This window comes from Heterodontus francisci, chromosome 3 (assembly GCF_036365525.1).
Source record: "Heterodontus francisci isolate sHetFra1 chromosome 3, sHetFra1.hap1, whole genome shotgun sequence".
In the NCBI taxonomy this organism is placed as follows: Eukaryota; Metazoa; Chordata; class Chondrichthyes; order Heterodontiformes; family Heterodontidae; genus Heterodontus; species Heterodontus francisci.
In genome coordinates this window covers 208,196,001-208,212,563 of record NC_090373.1, presented here as the reverse complement: position 1 = coordinate 208,212,563, position 16,563 = coordinate 208,196,001, and the positions used below count along the sequence as shown (strand labels likewise).

Here is a 16,563-nt window from a genome sequence, read left to right as displayed (position 1 = left end):
GTTTCCCAATCTAACTCATACCTACTTAGCTTTGAATGTAGTTTCCCAATCTACCTCATACCTACATAGCTTTGAATGTAGTTTCCCAATCTAACTCATACCTACTTAGCTTTGAATGTAGTTTCCCAATCTACCTCAAACCGTCATAGATTTGAATGTAGTTTCCCAATCTACCTCATACCGTCATAGATTTGAATGTAGTTTCCCAATCTAACTCATACCTACATAGCTTTGAATGTAGTTTGCCAAACTACCTCATACCGTCATAGCTTTGAATGTAGTTTCCCAATCTACCTCATACCGTCATAGATTTGAATGTAGTTTCCCAATCTACCTCGTACCATCATAGATTTGAATGTAGTTTCCCAATCAATTCATACCGTCATAGCTTTGAATGTAGTTTCCCAATCTACCTCATACCATCATGGCTTTGAATGTAGTTTCCCAATCTACCTCATACCGTCATAGATTTGAATGTAGTTTCCCAATCTACCTCGTACCATCATAGATTTGAATGTAGTTTCCCAATCAATTCATACCGTCATAGCTTTGAATGTAGTTTCCCAATCTACCTCATACCATCATGGCTTTGAATGTAGTTTCCCAATCTACCTCATACCGTCATAGATTTGAATGTAGTTTCCCAATCTACTTCATACCGTCATAGCTTTGAATGTAGTTTCCCAATGTACCTCATACCGTCATAGCTTTGAATGTAGTTTCCCAATCTACCTCATACCGTCATAGCTTTGAATGTATTATCCCAATCTAGCTCATAGCATCAAAGCTTTGAATGTAGTTTCCCAATCTAACTCATACCTACATAGCTTTGAATGTAGTTTCCCAATCTACCTCATACCGTCATAGATTTGAATGTAGTTTCCCAATCTACCTCATACCTACATAGCTTTGAATGTAGTTTCCCAATCTAACTCATACCTACTTAGCTTTGAATGTAGTTTCCCAATCTACCTCATACCTACATAGCTTTGAATGTAGTTTCCCAATCTAACTCATACCTACTTTGCTTTGAATGTAGTTTCCCAATCTACCTCAAACCGTCATAGATTTGAATGTAGTTTCCCAATCTAACTCATACCTACATAGCTTTGAATGTAGTTTGCCAAACTACCTCATACCGTCATAGCTTTGAATGTAGTTTCCCAATCTACCTCATACCGTCATAGATTTGAATGTCGTTTCCCAATCTACCTCGTACCGTCATAGATTTGAATGTAGTTTCCCAATCAATTCATACCGTCATAGCTTTGAATGTAGTTTCCCAATCTACCTCATACCATCATAGATGTGAATGTAGTTTCCCAATCTACCTCATACCATCATGGCTTTGAATGTAGTTTCCCAATCTACCTCATACCGTCATAGATTTGAATGTAGTTTCCCAATCTACTTCATACCGTCATAGCTTTGAATGTAGTTTCCCAATGTACCTCATACCGTCATAGCTTTGAATGTAGTTTCCCAATCCACCTCATACCGTCATAGCTTTGAATGTATTATCCCAATCTAGCTCATAGCATCAAAGCTTTGAATGTAGTTTCCCAATCTACCTCATACCGTCATAGATTTGAATGTAGTTTCCCAATCTACCTCATACCATCATAGCTTTGAATGTAGTTTCCCAGTCTACCTCATACCGTCATAGCTTTGAATGTAGTTTCCCAATCTACCTCATACTGTCATAGCTTTGAATGTAGTTTCCCAATCAACCTCATACCGTCATAGCTTTGAATGTAGTTTCCCAATCTACCTCATACTGTCATAGCTTTGAATGTAGTTTCCCAATCTACCTCATACCTACATGGCTTTGAATGTAGTTTCCCAATCTACCTCATACCGTCATCGCTTTGAATGTAGTTTCCCAATCTACCTCATACCATCATAGCTTTGAATGTAGTTTCCCAATCTAACTCATACCGTCATAGATTTGAATGTAGTTTCCCAATCTATCTCTTACCATCATAGCTTTGAATGTAGTTTCCCAATCTACCTCATACCTACATGGCTTTGAATGTATTTTCCCAATCTAACTCATACCGTCATAGATTTGAATGTAGTATCCCAGTCTACCTCATACTGTCATAGCTTTGAATGTAGTTTCCCAATCTACCTCATACCTGCATGGCTTTGAATTTGGTTTCCCAATCTACCTCATACCGTGATCGCTTTGAATGCAGTTTCCCAATCTACATCATACCTACATAGCTTTGAATGTAGTTTCCCAATCTAACTCATACCGTCATAGATTTGAATGTAGTTTCCCAATCTATCTCATACCATCATAGCTTTGAATGTAGTTTCCCAATCTAACTCATACCGTCATAGATTTGAATGTAGTTTCCCAATCTATCTCATACCGTCATAGCTTTGAATGTAGTTTCCCAATCTATCTCATACCATCATAGCTTTGAATGTAGTTTCCCAATCTATCTCATACCATCATAGCTTTGAATGTAGTTTCCCAATCTATCTCATACCATCATAGCTTTGAATGTAGTTTCCCAATCTACCTCATACCGTCATAGCTTTGAATGTAGTTTCCCAATCTACCTCATACCGTCATCGCTTTGAATGTAGTTTCCCAATCTACCTCATACCGTCATAGATTTGAATGTAGTTTCCCAATCTACCTCATACCGTCATAGCTTTGAATGTAGTTTCCCAATCTACCTCATACCGTCATAGCTTTGAATGTAGTTTCCCAATCTACCTCATACCGTCATAGATTTGAATGTAGTTTCCCAATCTACCTCATACCGTCATAGATTTGAATGTAGTTTCCCAATCTAACTCATACCGTCATAGATTTGAATGTAGTTTCCCAATCTAACTCATACCGTCATAGCTTTGAATGTAGTTTCCCAATCTAACTCATACCGTCATAGATTTGAATGTAGTTTCCCAATCTATCTCATACCATCATAGCTTTGAATGTAGTTTCCCAATCTATCTCATACCATCATAGCTTTGAATGTAGTTTCCCAATCTATCTCATACCATCATAGCTTTGAATGTAGTTTCCCAATCTACCTCATACCATCATAGCTTTGAATGTAGTTTCCCAATCTACCTCATACCTACATGGCTTTGAATGTAGTTTCCCAATCTAACTCATACCGTCATAGATTTGAATGTAGTTTCCCAGTCTACCTCATACTGTCATAGCTTTGAATGTAGTTTCCCAATCTACCTCATACCTACATGGCTTTGAATGTAGTTTCCCAATTTACCTCATACCTACATAGCTATGAATGTAGTTTCCCAATCTACCTCATACCGTCATGGATTTGAATGTCGTTTCCCAATCTACCTCATACGGTCATAGCTTTGAATGTAGTTTCCCAGTCTACCTCATACGGTCATAGATTTGAATGTAGTTTCCCAATCTAACTCATACCTACATAGCTTTGAATGTAGTTTCCCAATCTACCTCATACCTACATAGCTTTGAAAGTAGTTTCCCAATCTACCTCATACCTACATAGCTATGAATGTAGTTTCCTAATCTACCTCATACCGTCATGGATTTGAATGTAGTTTCCCAATCTACCTCATACGGTCATAGCTTTGAATGTAGTTTCCCAATCTACCTCATACGGTCATAGATTTGAATGTAGTTTCCCAATCTACCTCATACCGTCATAGTTTTGAATGTAGTTTCCCAATCTACCTCATACCGTCATAGATTTGAATGTAGTTTCCCAATCTACCTCATACCGTCATAGATTTGAATGTAGTTTCCCAATCTAACTCATACCTACATCGCAATGAATTTAGTTTCCCAATCTACCTCATACCGTCTTAGCTTTGAATGTAGTTTCCCAATCTATCTCATACCATCATAGCTTTGAATGTAGTTTCCCAATCTACCTCATACCATCATAGCTTTGAATGTAGTTTCCCAATCTATCTCATACCATCATAGCTTTGAATGTAGTTTCCCAATCTACCTCATACCATCATAGCTTTGAATGTAGTTTCCCAATCTACCTCATACCTACATGGCTTTGAATGTAGTTTCCCAATCTAACTCATACCGTCATAGATTTGAATGTAGTTTCCCAGTCTACCTCATACTGTCATAGCTTTGAATGTAGTTTCCCAATCTACCTCATACCTACATGGCTTTGAATGTAGTTTCCCAATTTACCTCATACCTACATAGCTATGAATGTAGTTTCCCAATCTACCTCATACCGTCATGGATTTGAATGTCGTTTCCCAATCTACCTCATACGGTCATAGCTTTGAATGTAGTTTCCCAGTCTACCTCATACGGTCATAGATTTGAATGTAGTTTCCCAATCTAACTCATACCTACATAGCTTTGAATGTAGTTTCCCAATCTACCTCATACCTACATAGCTTTGAAAGTAGTTTCCCAATCTACCTCATACCTACATAGCTATGAATGTAGTTTCCTAATCTACCTCATACCGTCATGGATTTGAATGTAGTTTCCCAATCTACCTCATACGGTCATAGCTTTGAATGTAGTTTCCCAATCTACCTCATACGGTCATAGATTTGAATGTAGTTTCCCAATCTACCTCATACCGTCATAGTTTTGAATGTAGTTTCCCAATCTACCTCATACCGTCATAGATTTGAATGTAGTTTCCCAATCTACCTCATACCGTCATAGATTTGAATGTAGTTTCCCAATCTAACTCATACCTACATCGCAATGAATTTAGTTTCCCAATCTACCTCATACCGTCTTAGCTTTGAATGTAGTTTCCCAATCTATCTCATACCATCATAGCTTTGAATGTAGTTTCCCAATCTACCTCATACCATCATAGCTTTGAATGTAGTTTCCCAATCTACCTCATACCTACATGGCTTTGAATGTAGTTTCCCAATCTAACTCATACCGTCATAGATTTGAATGTAGTTTCCCAGTCTACCTCATACTGTCATAGCTTTGAATGTGGTTTCCCAATCTACCTCATACCTACATGGCTTTGAATGTCGTTTCCCAATTTACCTCATACCTACATAGCTATGAATGTAGTTTCCCAATCTACCTCATACCGTCATGGATTTGAATGTCGTTTCCCAATCTACCTCATACGGTCATAGCTTTGAATGTAGTTTCCCAGTCTACCTCATACGGTCATAGATTTGAATGTAGTTTCCCAATCTAACTCATACCTACATAGCTTTGAATGTAGTTTCCCAATCTACCTCATACCTACATAGATTTGAAAGTAGTTTCCCAATCTACCTCATACCTACATAGCTATGAATGTAGTTTCCCAATCTACCTCATACCGTCATGGATTTGAATGTAGTTTCCCAATCTACCTCATACGGTCATAGCTTTGATTGTAGTTTCCCAATCTACCTCATACGGTCATAGATTTGAATGTAGTTTCCCAATCTACCTCATACCGTCATAGTTTTGAATGTAGTTTCCCAATCTACCTCATACCGTCATAGATTTGAATGTAGTTTCCCAATCTACCTCATACCGTCATAGATTTGAATGTAGTTTCCCAATCTATCTCATACCGTCATAGATTTGAATGTAGTTTCCCAATCTACCTCATACCGTCATGGATTTGAATGTAGTTTCCCAATCTACCTCATACCATCATAGATTTGAATGTAGTTTCCCAATCTACCTCATACCATCATAGATTTGAATGTAGTTTCCCAATCTACCTCATACCATCATAGATTTGAATGTAGTTTCCCAATCTACTTCATACTGTCATAGATTTGAATGTAGTTTCCCAATCTACCTCATACCATCATAGTTTTGAATGTAGTTTCCCAGGCTCCCTCATGCTTACAGAGGTAGCTTTGTTCAGATTTAAGACCCTACTTTGGGATTTAACTAAATCAGTTTCAAACTCCATGTAAAATTCTCTGTTATTATCATGACTATTCCACACTGCTTTACGACAAGATTATTAATTAACCCTGTCTCATTGCACGATACTGGATCAAAAATAGCCTGTTCCCTAGTTGTTTCCTTGACATACTGATTTAGAAAACTATCACCAATTCATCCTCCACGCAATTACTGCACTTTTTGTTTGTCCAGATTAAAGATTGTGAAGATTAAAGTTCGCCATGAATACTGTCCGTTCCTTTGTGTCTGGTGCTGCGGTTGTGTCTGTGGCCATTTTTCGAGGATGTTCACTCTGTTTTGAGTAAGGACATATGTCTGTGAGAGTTTCTGAGCTGAGTAAAGTGAATCACAGTCTATTTCACTCATCAATATTTGGTTCTCCTCCCTTCCAGATTCTGTGATTCCGAAATGTTCCTCCTCATCTTCACCATAGCAGTTGGAACTTTCCTTTATTATTTGCTTTTCCACAAGAGCCCCAAGACTATTCCAGAGGGGCACGGCTGGTGGGGTGCTGGTGAGCGAACTGATACAAAGGAGGAGGATGAAAGAATCCACCCTTTCACAATCGAAACATCTATGGAAATGATTCAGGTAACCATTGAACTGATAGCCAGCAACAGAACCAATGATAACACTGGCAAGAGAAACAGTAATAAAGTCAGTTACTGACTGGTTTTATTACGTTACTAACTAGCAATAGAGCTGGTAACTGACCAGTAATAGAACCAACAACAGACCACTGGTAGAATTAGTTACAGATCAGGAACTAGTAATTGAACAAGCAACAGCTGATAATATTTCTAGCCAATTGTGTTACCAGTATTAACACAGCCAGTAACTAAACTGGTAATAGAGTTAATAACCAGGCAGGTGATAGTGCTAGTAATAGGCCTCTAAACTAAAGATGCTGGTAGTAGAGCTGGTAAAAGTACCAGTAATGGTGCTATTAATAGTTAGAAATAGTACGAGTAATAGAAGAGGTGATATTATTAGTAATAGTGTTGGTAAAACAGCCAGTAATAGTGCTGGGATAATAATATTGATAGAGCTAAAGAATGCTGGTATTGGAGGCAGTAATAGTTATTGTAATAGCATTAGTTATAATGCCAGGAAAAGAGTAGGTGACAGAGCTGGTACTTTTACTAAGAACAGAGCTGGAGTTTTACTAGTAACAGAGCTGGAGTTTTACTAAGAACAGAGCTGGAGTTTTACTAAGAACAGAGCTGGAGTTTTACTAAGAACAGAGCTGGAGTTTTACTAAGAACAGAGCTGGAGTTTTACTAAGAACAGAGCTGGAGTTTTACTAAGAACAGAGCTGGAGTTTTACTAAGAACAGAGCTGGAGTTTTACTCAGAACAGAGCTGGAGTTTTACTCAGAACAGAGCTGGAGTTTTACTCAGAACAGAGCTGGAGTTTTACTCAGAACAGAGCTGGAGTTTTACTCAGAACAGAGCTGGAGTTTTACTCAGAACAGAGCTGGAGTTTTACTCAGAACAGAGCTGGAGTTTTACTAGTAACAGAGCTGGAGTTTTACTAGTAACAGAGCTGGAGTTTTACTAGTAACAGAGCTGGAGTTTTACTAGTAACAGAGCTGGAGTTTTACTAGTAACAGAGCTGGAGTTTTACTAAGAACAGAGCTGGAGTTTTACTAGTAACAGAGCTGGAGTTTTACTAAGAACAGAGCTGGAGTTTTACTAAGAACAGAGCTGGAGTTTTACTAGTAACAGAGCTGGAGTTTTACTAAGAACAAAGCTGGAGTTTTACTAGTAACAGAGCTGGAGTTTTACTAAGAACAGAGCTGGAGTTTTACTAAGAACAGAGCTGGAGTTTTACTAAGAACAGAGCTGGAGTTTTACTAAGAACAGAGCTGGAGTTTTACTAAGAACAGAGCTGGAGTTTTACTAAGAACAGAGCTGGAGTTTTACTAAGAACAGAGCTGGAGTTTTACTAAGAACAGAGCTGGAGTTTTACTAAGAACAGAGCTGGAGTTTTACTAAGAACAGAGCTGGAGTTTTACTAGTAACAGAGCTGGAGTTTTACTAAGAACAGAGCTGGAGTTTTACTAAGAACAGAGCTGGAGTTTTACTAAGAACAGAGCTGGAGTTTTACTAAGAACAGAGCTGGAGTTTTACTAAGAACAAAGCTGGAGTTTTACTAAGAACAGAGCTGGAGTTTTACTAAGAACAGAGCTGGAGTTTTACCAGTAACAGTTTTTTTAAAAATTCATTCATGGGGTGTAGGTGTCACTGGCCAGGCCAGCATTTATTGCCCATCCCTAATTGCCCTTGAGAAGGTGGTGGTGAGCTGCCTTCTTGAACCACTGCAGTCCATTTGGGGTAGGTACTCCCACAGTGCTGTTAGGAAGGGAGTTCCAGGATTTTGACCCAGCGACAGTGAAGGAACGGCAAGGTATTTCCAAGTCAGGATGGTGTGTGACTTGGATGAGAACTTGCAGGTGGTGGTGTTCCCATGTATTTGCTGCCCTTGTCCTTCTAGTTGGTAGAGGTCACGGGTTTGGAAGGTGCTGTCGAAGGAGCCTTGGTGCATTGCTGCAGTGCATCTTATAGATGGTACACACTGCTGCCACTGTGCGTCGGTGGTGGAGGGAGTGAATGTTTGTAGATGGGGTGCCAATCAACAGTGCTGGTAATTTTACTAGTAATAGAGCTGGTAATAGTACTGCTAAGATAGTTGATAATAGTAATTGTAACCAATCTCCTCTGCATACAGGGGAGGTGTCAGAGGATTGGAGAGTGGTAAATGTGACACCCTTATTAAAGACAGGGTGTAAGGACAGTCCTAGTAACTACAAACCAGTTAGTTTAACATCAGTGGTGGGTAAGGTTTCAGAAACAATAATCAGGGAAATTATCAACAGACACTTGGGGAGGATTGAGTTAATTAAGGATAGTCAGCACAGATTTGTAAAAGGCAGATCATGCTTGACTAATCTAATTGAATTTTTTGATGAAGTGACAGAGAAGGTTGATGAAGGGAATGTTGATCGATGTTGTCTATATGGATTTTAAGAAAGCATTTGATAAAGTAACACATAAAAGGCTGATTAACAAAATTGAGACTCATGGAATAGGAGGCTTAGTGTCCAATTGGATAAAAAAATTGGCTTATGGACAGAAACCAGTGAGTCATGTTAAATGGTTGCAGACTGGAGGATGGCAGACAGTGATGTTCCCCAAGGGTCAAAGCTGGGACCACTGCTTTTTTACTATTTATAAATGACTTGATCTTGGAATACAGAGTAGAATCTCAAAATTTGCTGATGATACCAAACTTGGAGGAGTGGCAAACAGTGAGGATGATATGAACCGCCTGCAACAGTATATAGATAGACTTGCAGAATGGGCAGAGAGGTGGCAGATGCAATATAATACTGACAAGTGTGAGATGATGCATTTTGGCAGAAGGAAGAGGCAGAGACAATATAGACTTAATGGCACAACTCTAAAGAGTGTACATGAACAGAGGGACCTGGGGGTGCATGTGCATCGATCTTTGAAGGTGGCAGGAAATATTGAGAGAGTAGTTAGTAAAGCATATGGGATCTTGGGATTTATATATAGAGGTATTGAGTACAAAAGCAGGGAAGTTATGCTGAACCTTTATCAAGCTCTGGTTAGGCCTCAACTGGAGGATTGTGTCCAGTTCTGGTCACCACACTTCAGGAAGGATGTGAGGGTCCTTGAGAGGGTGAAGAGCAGATTTACCAGAATGATTCCAGGGATGGAGGATTTTAATTCCAGGATTAGGTTGGAAAAGCTGGATTTGTTCTCTTGAGTGGAGATTTAATAGAAGTGTACAAGATTATGATAGGCTTAGGTAAGTTAGACAAAGAAAAACTGTTTCCATTAACTAATGGTACAAGGACTGGGGGACATCGATTGAAGGTTTTGGGCAAAAGATGCAGGGGGAATATGAGGAAACAGTTTTTTTTTTACACAGCGGTGGTAATGACCTGGAACTCGCTGCCTACAAGGGTGGTGGAAGCGGAGACAAATCACAGATTCAAGAGGAAGTTGGATGGTCACCTGAGAGAAATAGACTTACAGGGATACGGAGATTGAGTCAGGGAGTGGGACTGACAGCGTAGCTTCATGGAGAGCTGGCATGGACTCATGGGCCGAATGGCCTCCTTCTTTCTCATAAATGACTCTATAATAGAGAAGTGCCATTTGAGATAGTAATAACACTAGTAATAGATCTACAACGAGTCTTGTAACAGAAATATTACTGGTTATAGAATTATTAATAACAGAACAGAAGGAGAAAAGAAAAAAGGCCATGGATTTATATAGTGCCTTTCAGGACAATGTGAACATTGCAAGACACTTCAGAGACAATGAAGAACTAGTGTGAACACTGCAGGAATGTAGATAATACGGCAGCCAAATTGCACACAGCAAGCTCCCACAAACAGCAATGTGATAATGACCAGATGATGTTTTCATGATGTTGATAGAGGGATAAATATTGGCCAGGACACTGGGGAGAACTCCCCGGATCTTGTCTGAAATAATGCTGTGTGATCTTCCACATCCAGCTGAGACAGCAGACTGGGCTTGTTTTAACATCTCAGCAGAAAGACAGCACTTTCAACAGTGCAGCACTCCCTCGGTACTGACCCTCTGACTGTGCAGCACTCCCTCGGTACTGACCCTCTGACTGTGCAGCACTCCCTCGGTACTGACCCCCCGACAGTGCAGCGCTCCCTCGGTACTGACCCCCCGACAGTGCAGCGCTCCCTCGGTACTGACCCCCCGACAGTGCAGCGCTCCCTCTGTACTGACCCCCCGACAGTGCAGCGCTCCCTCGGTACTGACCCCCCGACAGTGCAGCGCTCCCTCGGTACTGACCCCCCGACAGTGCAGCGCTCCCTCGGTACTGACCCCCCGACAGTGCAGCACTCCGTCTGTACTGACCCCCCGACAGTGCAGCACTCCATCTGTACTGACCCCCCGACAGTGCAGCACTCCCTCTGTACTGACCCCCCGACAGTGCAGCGCTCCCTCGGTACTGACCCCCCGACAGTGCAGCGCTCCCTCGGTACTGACCCCCCGACAGTGCAGCACTCCATCTGTACTGACCCCCCGACAGTGCAGCACTCCATCTGTACTGACCCCCCGACAGTGCAGCACTCCCTCTGTACTGACCCCCCGACAGTGCAGCACTCCCTCTGTACTGACCCCCCGACAGTGCAGCACTCCCTCTGTAGTGCACTGGAGTGTCAGCCTTGTTTTTTCTGCTGTAGCCCTGGATTGGAACTTAAACCCAGAAGCTTGTGACTGAGAGGTAAGATTATTACTGACGGAGCCGAGGCTGACACTAGGGCTGGTAATAGTGCTGGGAATTTAGATATGCTGCTGGACAGGGTGATTGCACTGGTAACAGGATTAGTAATATTACTAATAAATGTACTAGTTTGACTACAATAGTGATAGAGTTATACAGCACTGAAACAGGGCCCAAGGCCCACCGTGTCCACGTCAGCCATCAAGCCTATCTATTCTTCCACAAATGCCAATAGTCAGCTTGAATTCAGATCAACTTCAGCAGAATATTTATTTGAAATGCTCCAAGTTGATTTGATGATCAGTGTCGTGTTGGGGGTGATTGATGATCGGTGTCGTGTTGGGGGTGATTGATGATCGGTGTCGTGTTGGGGGTGATTGATGATCGGTGTCGTGTTGGGGGTGATTGATGATCGGTGTCGTGTTGGGGGTGATTGGTGATCGATGTCGTGTTGGGGGTGATTGATGATCGGTGTCGTGTTGGGGGTGATTGGTGATCAGTGTCGTGTTGGGGGTGATTGATGATCAGTGTCGTGTTGGGGGTGATTGATGATCGGTGTCGTGTTGGGGGTGATTGATGATCAGTGTCGTGTTGGGGGTGATTGATGATCAGTGTCGTGTTGGGGGTGATTGATGATCGGTGTCGTGTTGGGGGTGATTGATGATCGGTGTCGTGTTGGGGGTGATTGATGATCAATGTCGTGTTGGGGGTGATTGGTGATCGGTGTCGTGTTGGGGGTGATTGATGATCAGTGTCGTGTTGGGGGTGATTGATGATCAGTGTCGTGTTGGGGGTGATTGATGATCGGTGTCGTGTTGGGGGTGATTGATGATCAGTGTCGTGTTGGGGGTGATTGATGATCAGTGTCGTGTTGGGGGTGATTGGTGATCGGTGTCGTGTTGGGGGTGATTGATGATCGGTGTCGTGTTGGGGGTGATTGATGATCAGTGTCGTGTTGGGGGTGATTGGTGATCAGTGTCGTGTTGGGGGTGATTGATGATCGGTGTCGTGTTGGGGGTGATTGATGATCGGTGTCGTGTTGGGGGTGATTGATGATCGGTGTCGTGTTGGGGGTGATTGATGATCAGTGTCGTGTTGGGGGTGATTGGTGATCGGTGTCGTGTTGGGGGTGATTGATGATCGGTGTCGTGTTGGGGGTGATTGGTGATCAGTGTCGTGTTGGGGGTGATTGGTGATCAGTGTCGTGTTGGGGGTGATTGATGATCGGTGTCGTGTTGGGGGTGATTGATGATCGGTGTCGTGTTGGGGGTGATTGATGATCGGTGTCGTGTTGGGGGTGATTGATGATCAGTGTCGTGTTGGGGGTGATTGGTGATCGGTGTCGTGTTGGGGGTGATTGATGATCAGTGTCGTGTTGGGGGTGATTGATGATCGGTGTCGTGTTGGGGGTGATTGATGATCGGTGTCGTGTTGGGGGTGATTGATGATCGGTGTCGTGTTGGGGGTGATTGATGATCAGTGTCGTGTTGGGGGTGATTGATGATCGGTGTCGTGTTGGGGGTGATTGATGATCGGTGTCGTGTTGGGGGTGATTGATGATCGGTGTCGTGTTGGGGGTGATTGATGATCGGTGTCGTGTTGGGGGTGATTGATGATCGGTGTCGTGTTGGGGGTGATTGGTGATCGGTGTCGTGTTGGGGGTGATTGATGATCAGTGTCGTGTTGGGGGTGATTGATGATCGGTGTCGTGTTGGGGGTGATTGGTGATCAGTGTCGTGTTGGGGGTGATTGATGATCGGTGTCGTGTTGGGGGTGATTGATGATCGGTGTCGTGTTGGGGGTGATTGATGATCAGTTTCGTGTTGGGGGTGATTGATGATCGGTGTCGTGTTGGGGGTGATTGATGATCAGTTTCGTGTTGGGGGTGATTGATGATCAGTGTCGTGTTGGGGGTGATTGGTGATCAGTGTCGTGTTGGGGGTGATTGATGATCGGTGTCGTGTTGGGGGTGATTGATGATCAGTGTCGTGTTGGGGGTGATTGATGATCGGTGTCGTGTTGGGGGTGATTGATGATCGGTGTCGTGTTGGGGGTGATTGATGATCGGTGTCGTGTTGGGGGTGATTGATGATCAGTGTCGTGTTGGGGGTGATTGATGATCAGTGTCGTGTTGGGGGTGATTGGTGATCGGTGTCGTGTTGGGGGTGATTGATGATCGGTGTCGTGTTGGGGGTGATTGATGATCGGTGTCGTGTTGGGGGTGATTGATGATCAGTGTCGTGTTGGGGGTGATTGGTGATCGGTGTCGTGTTGGGGGTGATTGATGATCAGTGTCGTGTTGGGGGGTGATTGATGATCGGTGTCGTGTTGGGGGTGATTGATGATCAGTGTCGTGTTGGGGGTGATTGATGATCAGTGTCGTGTTGGGGGTGATTGATGATCAGTGTCGTGTTGGGGGTGATTGATGATCAGTGTCGTGTTGGGGGTGATTGATGATCAGTGTCGTGTTGGGGGTGATTGATGATCAGTGTCGTGTTGGGGGTGATTGATGATCAGTGTCGTGTTGGGGGTGATTGGTGATCAGTGTCGTGTTGGGGGTGATTGATGATCGGTGTCGTGTTGGGGGTGATTGATGATCAGTGTCGTGTTGGGGGTGATTGATGATCAGTGTCGTGTTGGGGGTGATTGATGATCAGTGTCGTGTTGGGGGTGATTGATGATCGGTGTCGTGTTGGGGGTGATTGATGATCAGTGTCGTGTTGGGGGTGATTGATGATCAGTGTCGTATTGGGGGTGATTGGTGATCGGTGTCGTGTTGGGGGTGATTGATGATCAGTTTCGTGTTGGGGGTGATTGGTGATCAGTGTCGTGTTGGGGGTGATTGATGATCAGTTTCGTGTTGGGGGTGATTGGTGATCAGTTTCGTGTTGGGGGTGATTGATGATCAGTTTCGTGTTGGGGGTGATTGATGATCAGTGTCGTGTTGGGGGTGATTGATGATCAGTGTCGTGTTGGGGGTGATTGATGATCAGTGTCGTGTTGGGGGTGATTGATGATCGGTGTCGTGTTGGGGGTGATTGATGATCGGTGTCGTGTTGGGGGTGATTGGTGATCGGTGTCGTGTTGGGGGTGATTGATGATCAGTGTCGTGTTGGGGGTGATTGGTGATCGGTGTCGTGTTGGGGGTGATTGATGATCGGTGTCGTGTTGGGGGTGATTGGTGATCGGTGTCGTGTTGGGGGTGATTGATGATCAGTGTCGTGTTGGGGGTGATTGATGATCAGTGTCGTGTTGGGGGTGATTGATGATCGGTGTCGTGTTGGGGGTGATTGATGATCAGTTTCGTGTTGGGGGTGATTGATGATCAGTGTCGTGTTGGGGGTGATTGATGATCAGTGTCGTGTTGGGGGTGATTGGTGATCGGTGTCGTGTTGGGGGTGATTGATGATCAGTGTCGTGTTGGGGGTGATTGGTGATCAGTGTCGTGTTGGGGGTGATTGGTGATCAGTGTCGTGTTGGGGGTGATTGGTGATCAGTGTCGTGTTGGGGGTGATTGGTGATCAGTGTCGTGTTGGGGGTGATTGGTGATCAGTGTCGTGTTGGGGGTGATTGATGATCGGTGTCGTGTTGGGGGTGATTGATGATCAGTGTCGTGTTGGGGGTGATTGATGATCAGTGTCGTGTTGGGGGTGATTGATGATCAGTGTCGTGTTGGGGGTGATTGGTGATCAGTGTCGTGTTGGGGGTGATTGGTGATCAGTGTCGTGTTGGGGGTGATTGATGATCGGTGTCGTGTTGGGGGTGATTGGTGATCAGTGTCGTGTTGGGGGTGATTGATGATCAGTGTCGTGTTGGGGGTGATTGGTGATCAGTGTCGTGTTGGGGGTGATTGGTGATCAGTGTCGTGTTGGGGGTGATTGATGATCGGTGTCGTGTTGGGGGTGATTGATGATCAGTGTCGTGTTGGGGGTGATTGATGATCAGTGTCGTGTTGGGGGTGATTGGTGATCGGTGTCGTGTTGGGGGTGATTGATGATCGGTGTCGTGTTGGGGGTGATTGGTGATCAGTGTCGTGTTGGGGGTGATTGGTGATCGGTGTCGTGTTGGGGGTGATTGGTGATCGGTGTCGTGTTGGGGGTGATTGGTGATCGGTGTCGTGTTGGGGGTGATTGGTGATCGGTGTCGTGTTGGGGGTGATTGATGATCGGTGCGGTGTCAGAGGTAATGTTTGATGTTGATACCTTTTAGGACCTGCACTCTCGCCTGGACAAGGTTCGTTTGATGCCACCATTGGAGGACAGCAGGTTTCACTACGGCTTTAACTCCACCTACCTGACGAAGGTGGTGTCTTATTGGAGGAATGGCTATGACTGGACGAGGCAGCTGGAGATCCTAAACAGTTTCCCACATTTCAGAACCAGAATTGAAGGTGGGTCCTGCCTGCAGTTTTGCAGTGGTACAGGTAGCCAATGATGATAGGTGACATTGGGAGGATTCAGGAGATTGTAAATGTGTATCCCGGTAGTCAAGGGCTACTCGTACTCTGAGTGTGGTAGATGACCCTAGTCCAGGAATTGAGAGTTAATCTCCCAGATAGATATGAGGGGGTGAGTGTGGGTGAAATAAAAATCAATCAATGTGATGTTCAATAAAAAAAACAATTTTTCATTTGCTTGAAATACTAGTTTTAAAAATGCTGGAGATGGGGAGAAGGCTGTTTGACCGGGTAGGGCCGTTGGAGGTGGAAGGTCATGTGATAAAACCTCTAGGAATACATCCAACCTGAGTTGGAAACTTCCAGTACAACTACAACACTGGCATCTGCCCAGGTATGTCCTGTCCACAAAAAGCAGGACAAGTCCAACCCGGCCAGTTACCTCTCTTTCAGCCTGCTCTCAATCATCAGCAAAGTGATGGAAGGGGTCATCGACAGTGCGATCAAGCAGCAGTTGCTTAGCAATAACCTGCTCAGTGACACTCAGTTTGGGTTCCGCCAGGGCCACTCAGCTCCTGACCTCATTACAGCCTGAGTTCAAACATGGACAAAAGAGCTGAACTCAAGAGGTGAGGTGAGAGTGACTGCCCTTGACATCAAAGCAGCATTTGACCGAGTATGGCATCAAGGAGCCCTAGCAAAACTGAGGTCAATGGGAATCAGGGGGAAAGCTCTCCACTGGTTGGAGTCATACCAAGCACAAAGGAAGATGGTTGTGGTTGTTGGAGGTTGTTGTTTGAGAACTGGCAGCTCAGTGTAACATCTCACCTGATCATGACACCTCCAGTAAGACAGAACTTGCTCTATAGCACTGGAGTGTCAGCCAAGCTGACGAGCTCAAGTCCAACAGTGCTCTGGGGCAGGAACTTTAGCCGAATGTTTCCCTACACCCTGGGCAAGTGTAAATCTGACACAC

General features: G+C 43.9%; 1 protein-coding gene across 1 annotated transcript in view; it reads left to right on the top strand.

The window, feature by feature from the left end:
* Window positions 1-16,563, top strand: part of LOC137366351 (epoxide hydrolase 1-like) — a 112,466-nt gene that overhangs the window by 31,375 nt on the left and 64,528 nt on the right. Inside the window, exons 2-3 of the mRNA XM_068028249.1 lie at window positions 6,277-6,475; window positions 15,401-15,581. Of these exons, the coding sequence (XP_067884350.1) occupies window positions 6,293-6,475; window positions 15,401-15,581 (364 nt within the window). The 5' untranslated portion in view covers window positions 6,277-6,292. The remainder of the gene's footprint in view (window positions 1-6,276; window positions 6,476-15,400; window positions 15,582-16,563) is intronic.